The sequence below is a fragment of the Dreissena polymorpha genome, chromosome 3 (assembly GCF_020536995.1).
Source record: "Dreissena polymorpha isolate Duluth1 chromosome 3, UMN_Dpol_1.0, whole genome shotgun sequence".
Taxonomy (NCBI): Eukaryota; Metazoa; Mollusca; class Bivalvia; order Myida; family Dreissenidae; genus Dreissena; species Dreissena polymorpha.
Window position 1 is genome coordinate 44,007,162 of NC_068357.1, and position 13,281 is coordinate 44,020,442.

The 13,281-nt window shown below is 35.6% G+C and overlaps 1 protein-coding gene across 1 annotated transcript; it reads left to right on the forward strand.

Annotated features, from left to right (window-relative positions):
• Window positions 1–904: 904 nt before the first annotated feature.
• LOC127873900 (uncharacterized) lies at window positions 905–10,136 on the forward strand. The gene is made up of 6 exons (XM_052418012.1): window positions 905–910; window positions 4,795–4,828; window positions 5,719–5,856; window positions 6,888–6,972; window positions 8,669–8,859; window positions 9,717–10,136. Exons 3-6 carry the CDS (start codon window positions 5,854–5,856, stop codon window positions 9,867–9,869), a joined length of 432 nt encoding a protein of 143 aa, XP_052273972.1. The 5' UTR covers window positions 905–910; window positions 4,795–4,828; window positions 5,719–5,853; the 3' UTR covers window positions 9,870–10,136.
• The last annotated feature ends 3,145 nt before the right edge of the window (window positions 10,137–13,281 follow it).

Genomic DNA, 13,281 nt, shown 5'->3' on the forward strand with positions numbered 1-13,281 from the left:
ATTGTTTTCTACCTAACAAGATGTACATAAAAACGAGTATCTGTTTATTAAATTAAAAATGAATGCGGATGAATAAATGTCAGAAAAAATTTCCTCATGCACGTTGTGCTGACGCGCGTCAAATGTTCAAGACAATTCGGGGAATGATCATGCAACAAATAGCTGGAAAATTTTCCCGAGCACTTTGTGCCGACGTGTGTCAAATATTCAAGCCGTCTAGGTCGTACATGGTGTTTTGTTATGTTTACGCTGTTGTGAATAAGGGCCATCTGGCACACATGATACAAATGTATACCAGTCTTTTTTTAACAGCTTTTAATAAGTTTTGCAACATTGTAACGTAATGAACTAAAATGGATTATGTTGATATCAACAGTCGTTTAAATGTTTACTGTTTTTGTAAACATTTTTGAGAAAACACGAAATGCCACCATTTAAACGTGATACTCATAGTTTCTATAAATGATGTAATTATTTCATTTCTTTATACTTAAACAGTTCAAATGTCAAGTCCTAAGCTTCGTATGATTACAGTATTTGTCATCAATATAAAGTTAAACTTATTATGCTGATGTGCAATTATTGGCATCATTGCGTTTTCTAACTAATTTGCATGGTTATATATTTTATTTAAGCGTGTGGAATATTTTACAGATTGTAGGGAATTGTAATTGCAAACTTTTCATTTTAATCTTGAGGCAAAGCATGAATTTTCCTTGTGTATTCATTCATGTATATTTGTGATTTATTTACACAGACATTCGCCAACTCTGTTTTCAAAGGTGCCAAATTTTCTTGTGATCGTTTTCGCCATGCATTGTTGAGAGACTTGCGGAAGATGGATGTTCAACAGCTGTATCTTCATCTAGGTTCAAATGACATTCTTACGAATGAAGCAGGTGTTTTACCGGTACATATACAATTATAAAAAAAAGCTTTGATATTTAAATTTAATGTAGTTGTTTCCCATAACTATATAAATTTGCAAAACTAACATTTTACATGGTTTATTCCTCAATGAGTCATGGAAACTTGCAATCATTTTAGAAGTGTTATCTAGTTTCTAATTTATAAATAAAGCATTTCACAATATTTTCTATTATCCATGTTAATTTGACATTTTATGCTCCCCCAAAAAATTTGGGGGGGAGCATATAGTCGCCGCTTCGTCAGTCCGTCTGTCCGTCCGTGAACAATTTTTGTCCGGGCTATTTCTCAGCAACTAAAGGCCGGAATTCAATGAAACTTAATGGGAAGCTTCACTATTAAGAGGAAATGTGCATATTATCAGCGGGTTTTGGTCGGATGATTTGTCACAGAGTTATGGCCCTTTTAAATTTTTTATTAACTGTACATATAGTGCAATTCTTGTCAGGGCTATTTCTCAGCAATTAATGACCGGAATTCAATGAAACTTTATGGGAAGATTTACTACCAAGAGGAGATGTGCATATTATCAGCGGGTTCTGGTCGGATGATTTTTCACAGAGTTATGGCCCTTTGAAATTTTCCATTTACTGTATATATAGTGCAATTCTTGTCCGGGCTATTTCTCAGCAACTAATGACTGGAATTCAATGAAACTTTATGGGAAGCATCACTACCAAGAGGAGATGTGCATATTATCAGCGGGTTCTGGTCGGATGATTTTTCACAGAGTTATGGCCCTTTGAAATTTTCCATTGTACATATAGAGCAATTCTTGTCCGAGCAATTTCTCAGCAACTGATGACGGGAATTCAATGAAACTTTATGGGAAGCTTCACTACCAACAGGAGATGTGCATATTATCAGCCGGTTCTCGTCGGATGATTTTCCACAGAGTTATGGCCATTTGAAATTTTCCATTGTACATATAGTGCAATTCTTGTCCGAGCTATTTCTCAGCAACTTATTACATGAATTCAATGAAATTTTATGGGAAGCTTCACTACCAACAGGAGATGTGCATATTATAAGCCGGTTATGGTCGGATGATTTTTCACAGAGTTATGGCCCTTTGAAATTTTCTAATAACTGTACATATAGTGCGATTCTTGTCCGGGCTATTTCTCCCCAACTACTGACTGGAATACAATGAAGCTTTATGGGAAGCTTAACTACCTTGAGGAGATGCGCATGTTATTAGTGGGTTCTGGTTAGATGATTTATTTACAGAGTTATGGCCCTTTGAAATTTTTAAGTTACTAAACCATCCATTGTATTATTTGTCCAAAGTTATGCCCCTCAAGACGTTTCCTTTTATCTGAATATATAGTGCAATATTGTGACAAAAAAACCTTTGTGGAGCATCACCCGTCTCAAACGGTTTCTTGTTTCATTATTTGCTGTCTACAATTAATTTTACATGAAATAGCAAATGTTTTATTTATGCGCATAATATTAACAATATAATTATACATATTTGTTTATGTAACTATTTTGATAGGTAAGTCAGTCTGCAAAGAAAAAGAACACATTTGTATATATTTTACTCCACATTTTTTATGCCCCCTTTCGAAGAAAAGAGGGTATATAGTTTTCGCACTGTCTGTCTGTCTGTCACACTTTTCTTGTCCGCTCTCTAATTCAAATAGTTTTCATCTGATCTTTACCAAACTTGGTCAGAAGTTGTATCTAGGCAATATCTAGGTCAAGCTCGAATATGGGCCATGCCGGGTCAAAAACTAGACCATGGGGTCACTTAGTGCATTTTAAGGTTTAAGCATGGTGTCTGCTCTCTAATTGAAGTAGTTTTCATCTGATCTTTACCAAACTTGGTCAGAAGTTGTATCAAGACAACATCTAGGTCATGTTCGAATATGGGTCATGCCGGGTCAAAAACTAGGTCACAGGGTCACTTAGTGCATTTCAAGGATTAAGTATGGTGTCCGCTCTCTAGTTTGGGACTTATTTTGCATTTCTAAATTAACGTTTTTTATGCCGCCGAAGGAGGGCATATAGTGATCGCACTGTCCTTCCGTCTGTTTATCTGATGTCTGTCTGTCCGTCCGTCTACACTTTGTGTTTAGGTTTCGAAAAATGCTCATAACTTCTTTTGTCGCTTCAGATGTAACATTCATATTTGATATGCATGTGTACATGGACAAGGCCTTTCCATACGCACACAAATTTTTACCCCATGACCTTGACCTTAGGGTCCGTGTTTAGGGTTCAAAAAATGCATTCAGATTTCGAAAAATGCTCATAATTTCTATCAAAGCATTTATTGGGGGCATACGTCATCCTATGGAGACAGATCTTGTTTAACAATTTAATTGAAAATAATATGTTGTCAACATGAAGTGTATATATGCAAGATCACATTCCCAGTGACAACAACTCTTTAATTGTTGACTGTATTTTAGCTGGACTATTATATATGAAATATATATAGTGGAGCTATCCTACTCACCCCGGCGTTGGCGTTTCCGTGAGCGTGCAAATGTTAAAGTTTGCGTACTACTTCAAATATTTTCAATGTCCATTGACATATTGCTTTCATATTTTGCATACTTGTTTACCAACATGATCCCAACCTATAAACAAGAGCAGACCACTGTATCAAGCATTTTGACAGAATTATTGCCCCTTTTATACTTAGAATATGCATATTATTGATAAATCTATGTTAAATTGTGCGTACTACCCCAAATATTTCCTATGTCCTTTAACATATTGCTTTGTTATATTGCATACTTGTTTACCAACATGACCTTTAACCTACAAACAAGAGGAGACCACTTAATCAAGCATTTTGATAGAATTACGGCCCCTTTTATACTCAGAATATGCATATCATTGATAAATCTATGTTAAAGTTTGCGTACTACCCCAAATATTTCCTATGTCCTTTGACATATTGCTATTATATTTTGCATACTTGTTTACCAACATGACCCCAACCTATAAACAAGATTAGACCACTGAATCAAGCATTTTGATAGAATTATGGCCCCTTTTTTACTTTGAGAATTGGACATTTTGCTTAAATTCACATAACTTCTTTATTTATGATAAGATTTTATTAATACTTTGACAAAACAACACTTACCTGAATACCACAATGGATTCCACCCGTGCAATACCAGTGCTCCAGCTAGGCCTAAATCGAAGGGCGCCCCGCCCTGCCCTCCCGAACCTCCGCCCTGACCTTCCTAGGGCCCCCCCTGCCCTTAAAAATTTTTATTTTTTTTTAATTTTTTTTTTACATATGATGATTAATAAATCTCTTATTAAAATACATTGTAATTAATTTATTCCTCATTGTAGTAATTAAATTTGAATTGTTTAATGACAATGGGAATAATTTATTCTTACAATTATTGATAACACATAAATTAACATGCATGAGGAAGCATTCTAGAAACGCCCGCGCGCTCGAAAGTGCCCTTTTGACAAAATACTGCGCGTCCAAAGTGCCCTTTTGACAAAAAATCCCCCTGCCCTTTTTAAATCCTAGCTGCAGCACTGCAATACCCCACGCCCCAACCCAGAATCCCTGCCCCCCCCCCCCCCCCCCCCAAATTTTTTGTTTTCCTTTTTTTATTTTTGAAAGATCGTCAGATCGTCTAATAAATGACCACACCCCATGTTATACCCCCCTCTCAACCCCCCTACCCCCTCCCCAAATTTTTATTTTTTTTCCTTTTTTTATTTTTGAAAGATCATCTAATAAATTATTGAATATGAACAATTTCCCCATGATGGCTTACGTTATACTGTCAAGCACTCGAATAGTCGAGGGCGCTGTCCTCTGACAGCTCTTGTTATCTATTTTTATTAATGAAAATGATTGTATTGAAATAATTTCAGAGATGTAGCTGACTTGTGCGATTTGGTGCATCAGGTCAGTCCAGACACTGAGGTTGTCTTTTGCAAAGTTTTCTGAATAAAATACATTGAATTTAGTGGTTTGATAAAAATAGAAAATGCCCAGAGCCAGTAGCACTGACACTTGCAGTGTGATATAAGAAATGGCAAAAATATTTTGAACCTTCTCCCATAACAGATATCTCCCTGTTAGCTAACAAACGTTTTTTTGACTGATAGTTCAGTCACATAAATGTGAGGGGACTGTCAGGATGTTTTTTTTTAAATAATAATTATTGATTAAGTGATAAGAAAATATTGAAATTGTGTTCATTGTTATTTGAACTAACTTTAAGAAAGTATTGAAATTGTGTACATTGTTATTTGAACTAACTTGCTTACATTACGTGCATTTCAAGGATTAAGTATGGTGTCCGCTCTCTAGTTTGGGACTTATTTTGCATTTCTGGATTAACTTTTTTTATGCCGCCGAAGGAGGGCATATAGTGATCGAACTGTCCTTCTGTCTGTTTGTCTGATGTCTGTCTGTCCGTCACACTTTGTGTTTAGGTTTCGAAAAATGCTCATAACTTCTTTTGTCGCTTCAGATGTAACATTCATATTTGATATGCATGTGTATATGGACAAGGCCTTTCCATACCCACACAAATTTTTACCCCATGACCTTGACCTTAGGGTCCGCGTTTAGGGTTCGAAAAATGCTCATAATTTCTATCAAAGCATTTATTGGGGGCATACGTCATCCTATGGAGACAGCTCTTGTTTAACAATTTAATTGAAAATAATATATATGTTTTCTTATCTAAGTTAATGTCAAAGTTCTTGTTTAGTAGGTATTTATTGGTTAAAATGATGAAAAATAAATGTTAATATATTTTTATGTTTCACAAAGTTTTATATTTAAAGGAGGCGCACAATCGGTGTCCAGAATGCAGGGTTGTTTGCTCCAACGAAGACGCTTTGCTGAGCCACTTCTGCAGTCGCCACATCAAGCAACCAGAGACTGGAAAAGAGAGTAAAATTAAGCTGATAGGCTCACCAATGGTATGACTTTAAATCACTAACTTGTGTATGCTTGACAAGCATTTTATGTACAAATAAAGTAACAAAAAAAGGAGGTCAACACATGCACTTTCCCATATAATGCTTTCTGTATCTTTTAGCAACTAATTACACGATTTTGTGTTGACATACTCAATATGATAGTTATAGCCCTATATAACTGGTATGTTCATTTTAGTTAATCTTTCTATTTTATTAAACCTGTTTGTTTTAGCTAGATTGCTTGAAAAACACAACCAGGATTATTTTTATGCCCCCGGATCGAAAGATCGGGGGTATATTGTTTTTGGCCTGTCTGTCATTGTATGTGTCCATGTGTGTGTGTGTGTGTGTGTGTCCCAAAACTTTAACCAAAACTTTAACCTTCATATAACTTTTGCAATATTGAACATAGCAACTTGATTTTTGGCATGCATGTGTATCTCATGGAGCTGCACATTTTGAGTGGTGAAAGGTCAAAGTCAAGGTCATCCTTCAAGGTCAAAGGTCAAAAAAAATAATTCAAAAACTTTAACCAAAACTTTAACCTTCTTCATAACTTTTGCAATATTGAACGTAGCAACTTGATATTTGGCATGCATGTGTATCTCATGGAGCTGCACATTTTGAGTGGTGAAAGATCAAGGTCATCCTTAAAGGTCAAAGGTAAAAAAATAATCAAAGTGGCGCATTAGGGGGCATTGTGTTTCTGACAACCACATTTCTTGTTAGCATTGTCTTACCCCTGTTACATGCAATGTACATGTGGCTTATTAAATTGGAAACCCTGGTTTGCATGAGAATATTTTGCAAAACATAGTTGAAAAAACATACATGTATACAAACTTAGTACATTACTGTTAGTATAATGAGCACCTCTATTTCTGAATATTTTGATTGGATGGTTATGGGCCTTTATGCTTGTGTCACATTTATGTATGTGAAAGTGTGTAATTAGACAAAAGAATTTATATTTTTTTATTTTTTGGGTAACAATCACTTATTTTAGAGTTATTTATAAGTAAATCTTACAGATTGCATCTGCTAATCATGAACTCAACGAAGTCAGCTCAAGGAAGTGGAAGGCATGCTTGGAAAATAGAAGTTTCCATTATGAAGGCAAATTTTAGTATATTTCAAATTTGTAACCAATGAAGTGACAAGATCTTGAATGAACATTTGATTGAACATTTGTTATCTGTCTAAGAGAAACAGTTTGAAGCGAATGAATTAAGTATTGCCTATTGTCTATAAGTTAATTGTGTGACCTGAACCCTGTGAGGGATATTACTTATTTTTATACGCCGGTTTTGAAAAAACGGGACGGTATTATAGTTTCACCCTTGGCGGGCGGCGGCGTCCATAACAGTGTCCACTCTCTAATTCAAATAGTTTTCATCTGATCTTCACCAAACTTGGTCAGAAGTTCTATCTAGACAATATCTAGGTCAAGTTTGAATATGGGTCATGCCAGGTCAAAAACTAGGTCACGGGGTCACTTAGTGCATTTGAAGGATTTAGCATTGGTGGCTCTCTAATTGGAGTAGTTTTCATCTGATCTTTACCAAATTTGGTCATAAGTTGTGTGTAAATGATATATAGGTCAAGTTCAAATATGGGTTATGCCGGGTCAAAAACTAGGTCGCGAGGTCACTTAGAGCATTTCATGCATTTCGCATGGTGTCTGCTCTCTAATTGAAGTAGTTTTCATCCAATCTTCACAAACTTTGGTCAGAAGTTTTATCTAGACAATATCTAAGTCAAGTTCAATTATGGGTCATGCCGGGTCAAAAACAAGGTCAGGGGTTCACTTAGTACATTTCAAGGATTAAGCATGGTGTCCGCTCTCAAATTGAAGTAGTTATCATCCGATCTTCACCAAATTTGGTCAGAAATTGTGTCAAAATGTTATCTAGGTCAAGTTCAAATATGGGTCACGCCAGGTCAAAAACTAGGTCACGAGGTTACTTAGTGCATTTCAAGCATTTAGCACGGTGTCCACTCTCTTATTGAAGTAGTTTTCATCTGATCTTCAACAAATGTGGTCAGAAGTTGTATCTAGACAATATCTAGTTCAAGTTCAAATATGGGTCATGCTGGGTCAAAAACTAGTTCACAGGGTGCATTTCAAGGATTTAGCATGGTGTAAGCTCTTTAATTGAAAGAGTTTTCATCCGATCTTCACCAAATTTGGGCAGAAGTTGTGTCTTAATGATATCTAAGTCAAGTTCAGATATAGGTCATGCCGGGTCGAAAACTAGGTCACTTAGTGCATTTCCAGCGTTTAGCATGGTGTCCAAAACCTTCAAACGGGTGTATCTTGTGACAGTTTAGCACTCTTGTTTATTACATTAAAGCCACACACCTTGAAATGAAATACATGTTACTCAGTACATATAGATGCAATTTGAAAGTGTGCAAAATTGTCATTAAATCTATAGCCTAGTTAGCAAGTAATTTATTTTTTTTATATTTTAAAACTGAATGTATGATTTGTATACGTACATGTTCAATTCGAGAAACACAATTATTTTTAAGTTTTAAAGCACAAGAAAGACGGATTTCTACCTTGCAACCACCAGATATATTCTAATTGGCAAAGATAAAATATGTTTCTTATTTATATCCAAATTTACTATGCCAGATATTTCATTTCAAGGTGTGTGGCTTTAAGGAATGTTTTTTAAATGGGTATATTACCAAGATCTGCACAGCCAGGGTGATATTAACCTTCAGATGTTAAAGCTTTCTAAGAATTTTAAGGCTTGCCTTTTATACTTGAAATGATAAATCATTAACATGTTTTGTTCTTTAGGAACATACAAACATTTCCCACCCACCATGTGGATCAAGATGTTTGGGCTGATGATTCTGGGTCGTATGTGTGGACAAGGTGGTCTTCATTACATCATGATGCAGCTGTGTATTCAACAACATGTTAACCTGTCCCAGCGGATGTTGATGCTCTTAAATCTCTTAAATGATGTTGAGAAAAATCCAGGACCGGTACTTTATGACAAAATATACATCGTTTATTGAATAACTATATATATTTATTTTAACATTAAAGTGATTTTTTTCTTGCATTTTTGTGCCTTTTGTTACTGAGAACTATTTTATCATATGTTGGTGATTGAAACCCAGGACCTGTAAGTGCTTCTTAATATTTGCAACAAATGACAAATCATGTTAAGTTTTTGAAACATCTGTTTTTTGTTCAGTTAAAGGACATATTGAACTCACTAATTGCTAAGTTAACTTAGATGCATCAAGTTTTTATTGATGATTTCTACTTTCTGTTGAATCATTATCCTTTCCAAAGCCAGAGAGATATAGTGTTGGCGTTTTCCATCGGTCAGTCTGTCAGTCCATCCATCTGTTTGTTACAAACATTTTAGGGCTTCATATCATGAATTTAATAAGATTTCAACATGGAAAAATAAGTGTATGCCATATTCATACAATAGTGCAAATTTACTTGTTTTCTTTCTTTTTAGATTAGTTATTAACAGAAGAACAGAACAGTAACATACTTTTATTACATTAACAGAGGCTCTGATTAGATGTGTATCTGCGTAAAGAACTCATAGAAAATATCAATATATAGATAAATAAAACAAAAATAGAGTTAAACAAATCATGGTGAAATCCACAATACACACCAAGAGCTATTAGTAGGCTTATCTCCATTGACTTATTTCACAGTAAATCTCTTTTTTTTTGCCTTTTCATTAACATTTTCAATCAAAAATAACATTTGTGAAAAACTTAGTCAATGATTATAACTAAAGTTAAAAATGTGGACACTGTAAGTTAATTGACTTTGGCTTCCAATCTGCAGTTTACAAAGTTGCTTGTTATAGGAGTATTCGTGCAAATGGATATCCTGCAAGGAAGACTTCCACTCCATAGGACAGCAAGATGCACATATCATCTCTCATGTGGTTCAAGAGAAATGCTGTAGATGGGGAGACTGTTCCAAAGTCCTGAGCTTTAATAGTCTTGAAAATCCATGAACTTAAACATCTCTAGGATGTGAGTTTAGCACTGTGTATGAACTGGTGTTGCTTCATTTTCTGCATATCTTTATCTCAGTCTTCTCTAGTTTTGATGGTCAAATACATATTGTCTGCCAGTTTTTTTCCCCCAATACTGCCGTTCATCGTTTGCTTGCATCAAGAGTTTTAAAAGAAATTAAAACTCATTTGTTTAGTTAGAATCTTATGAAAGACTTAAATGGCCATGTTTAATACAATTGTATAACAACATATATGAGCTAAAAAAATAGTTGGAATAATTAATGTTATATGAACATAACAAATTTACTTAAAATCATAGGTCTTGTTTTTGTCTGCCACTATAAGAACCAGAACATATTTCGGACATTCGAGGATTGACTTGCTGTGTTAGAGGATCATCAGGTGATGGAAGAAACCAGGCTTTTTTCGACTCAATGTTGATGAAACCTGATCGACATGCTCATCTTGGTTGAGTAAGCCTGGGTTGAGTGTGTCCAAAAAGTAGGTAACCTGGTGAAATCTTAGGAAAACATTGTAACCAGATCCAGGTTTATTTGACTGACAGACCGATGGACAGTGGGTCAACCGTAAATCCCTTCATGTGAAAACGGTAGGGACAAAATAAATATCACATTGCTCTTCTGAGTTCATTTGTAAACCAAGTTTTATCACAAAATTAAAATGGTCAATGTATTATTTTGTGTATTTAAAAATTATGTGAATATTAAGTTTCATGAAATCTTACTGAGTTTTCTCAATTTTAGCTACTATTCGGACATGGACTGACGGAGCAAATGGGCAACAATGTCGCAATTTGTATACCAAGTTTTATAAGAATTGTTTCATAAAAGTAACCAATGTGTCTGTTCTATGTCAAGGTAACTACTAGGATGAAATACACAAAAAGATTTTGGTTCACAATAGGGTAGGCTCCGCGTGCCGTGAACCGGGCAACAGCTTTTGTCATTTAACATTTGTGTTATAATGGCATAAGCTGGCAGATACCCTTTAACTTTAACGATGTTTTCCGATAATTTCTCGGAAAATACAATCTAGCAATTTTTATTTAATTTAGATTACTAAAAATTAATATTATATTTATGCCCCCCTTGGAAGAAGAGGGGTATATTGTTTTGCACATGTCAGTTGGTTGGTCCACCAGATGGTTTCCTGATGATAACTCAAGAACGCTTTGGCCTAGGATCATGAAACTTCATAGGTTTATTGATCTCGAAATAGTAAAATGGTTTCCGGATGATAACTCAAGAACGCTTATGCCTAGGATCATGAAACTTCATAGGTACATTGATGATGACTCGGCAGATGACATCTATTGATTTTCAGGTCACTAAGTCAAAGGTCAAGGTCACAGTGACTCGAAATAGAAAAATGGTTTCCGGATGATAACTCATAAATGCTTACGCCTAGGATCATAAAATAAAAAAATCATAGGTACATTGATAATGACTGGCAGATGACCCCCTTCATAGGTACATTGATAATGACTGGCAGAAGACCCCTATTGATTTTCAGGTCACTAGGTCAAAGATTAAGGTCATAGTGACTCAAAACAGTTTAATGGTTTCCTGTTGATAGCTCAAGAATACTTAGGTCTATGATCATGAAACTTCTCAAGTACATTGATCATGACTGGCAGATGACCCCTATTGATTTTCAGGTCACTAGGTCAAAAGTCAAGTTCACAGTGACAAAAACGTATTCACAATGGCTGCCACTACAACTGACAGCCCATAGGGGGGGCATGCATGTTTTACAAACAGCCCTTGTTCTGTGTTAAAATTATGTACACGTCTGCGTTAAATAAATATGTTCACATTTGAAATAAAGCTAAAAATGTGTATTGTTGTTATTAGTAATTTGAACCGAATTGCTCTGTGGGAAGTATAAGTACTATCAACCAGACCTAAATATGTGGGTAATTAAAGAGCACGAGAAAAGATGAAAATTAAGTTAGCTCAACCATTTTAAGCAATATTACTGGGTCACACTTTTTACGATGCAAAATCTGAAGGGTCCCTAGACTATGATGATTACTTACACGAGGAGTGTCCTATTCATTGCTGCCGCATGATCCTATCAGTAACGAATTAACGCTTGTATCGTTAAAGCAAGTCGTATATTCACGTTTATAAATATTTAAATAGAAAATAAAGGTTTAATTGTCGCATATCCACCGCATGATGTGTTTCTTATAAAGTGCACGTATATTCAAACCGAACAATTTTGTCCTTAGATAAACATATACTACATGTGATCATATGTGGCCTCACAAGGCTTATTATGAATTTATTATATCGCCATCGCAATGAGATGTAAATAGTTCATACATGCACAGTGTTCTTTCAACACAACCAAATCACACTTATAGTCGCGTCTTGCGAAAATAGGTCTTAATGCGTATGCGGCCAGCGTAAGTCAAACACGGTCTGCGCTATTTCGCAGTGATTGTTGTTAGGTCAAAAACGTGCATGAAGAAGTCCGGATTTCCGCAGTGATTTGGCCAATGCTGTGGGTGATTTCTCTGAAATCAATAATTAAAATATTCTGATTCATTCATTCGGGTCTACAGGCGTGAAATTTCTCCATCATTTAATTGTTTGTTGATAAAGGGTATTTATGTGAAAAGCTTGGTAAGACAGCTACGCCGAACAACCGAACTAGCATTCATTAATTTGATCAAAATATGCACACAGCAGAATGATTGTGTTTCTTACATGGCTTTTAGAAGAACAGACCATGCAGGCGAGCAGTGAACAATATGATTAGGTTTAGTTGCCCTAACCCTATATACCCTTGGTATGACTTGTGAGTGTTGAACTAATGTGCTACAGCATCACTTAAATACAAACATACGATAGTCAGGTATCCCCGCATAATGACATATAGAATATTACTGGGTAGATACCGCTTGGCAAACTTGAGCCTGGGATAGTCGGTTATACCCGCTTTGTGAAATTAGGAATATAACAGGTTTAATATAGCATTAACAGTACGTACTTGGGGGTTATAGGAAATACCCGCTATATGACTATCCTGTATATAACTAAATGACGTCAAAAATACAACTGATGTGATACGGCATTACTTATACGAGCATAGGGTAGTAAGGTATAACTCGCCTCCTACAAAAATGACCTGATTCGATTTGCTTTGAGAGGCCATGTGCCCATTGTGTATTTTCCATACACCCTGAGAAATTTCCATACACCCCGAGTAATCGGTTGAGATATAATGGATACACAGTTAGTAACTGATTGTGTATAGGATATACACCCTCAGTTCCCTTCTCGAGCTTCGCTCTCATACACCATCAGTTACAAACAGTGTAACTAATACGGTATTACTTATAACAGCATGGGGTAGTAGTATATACCGCTATATAACTCGC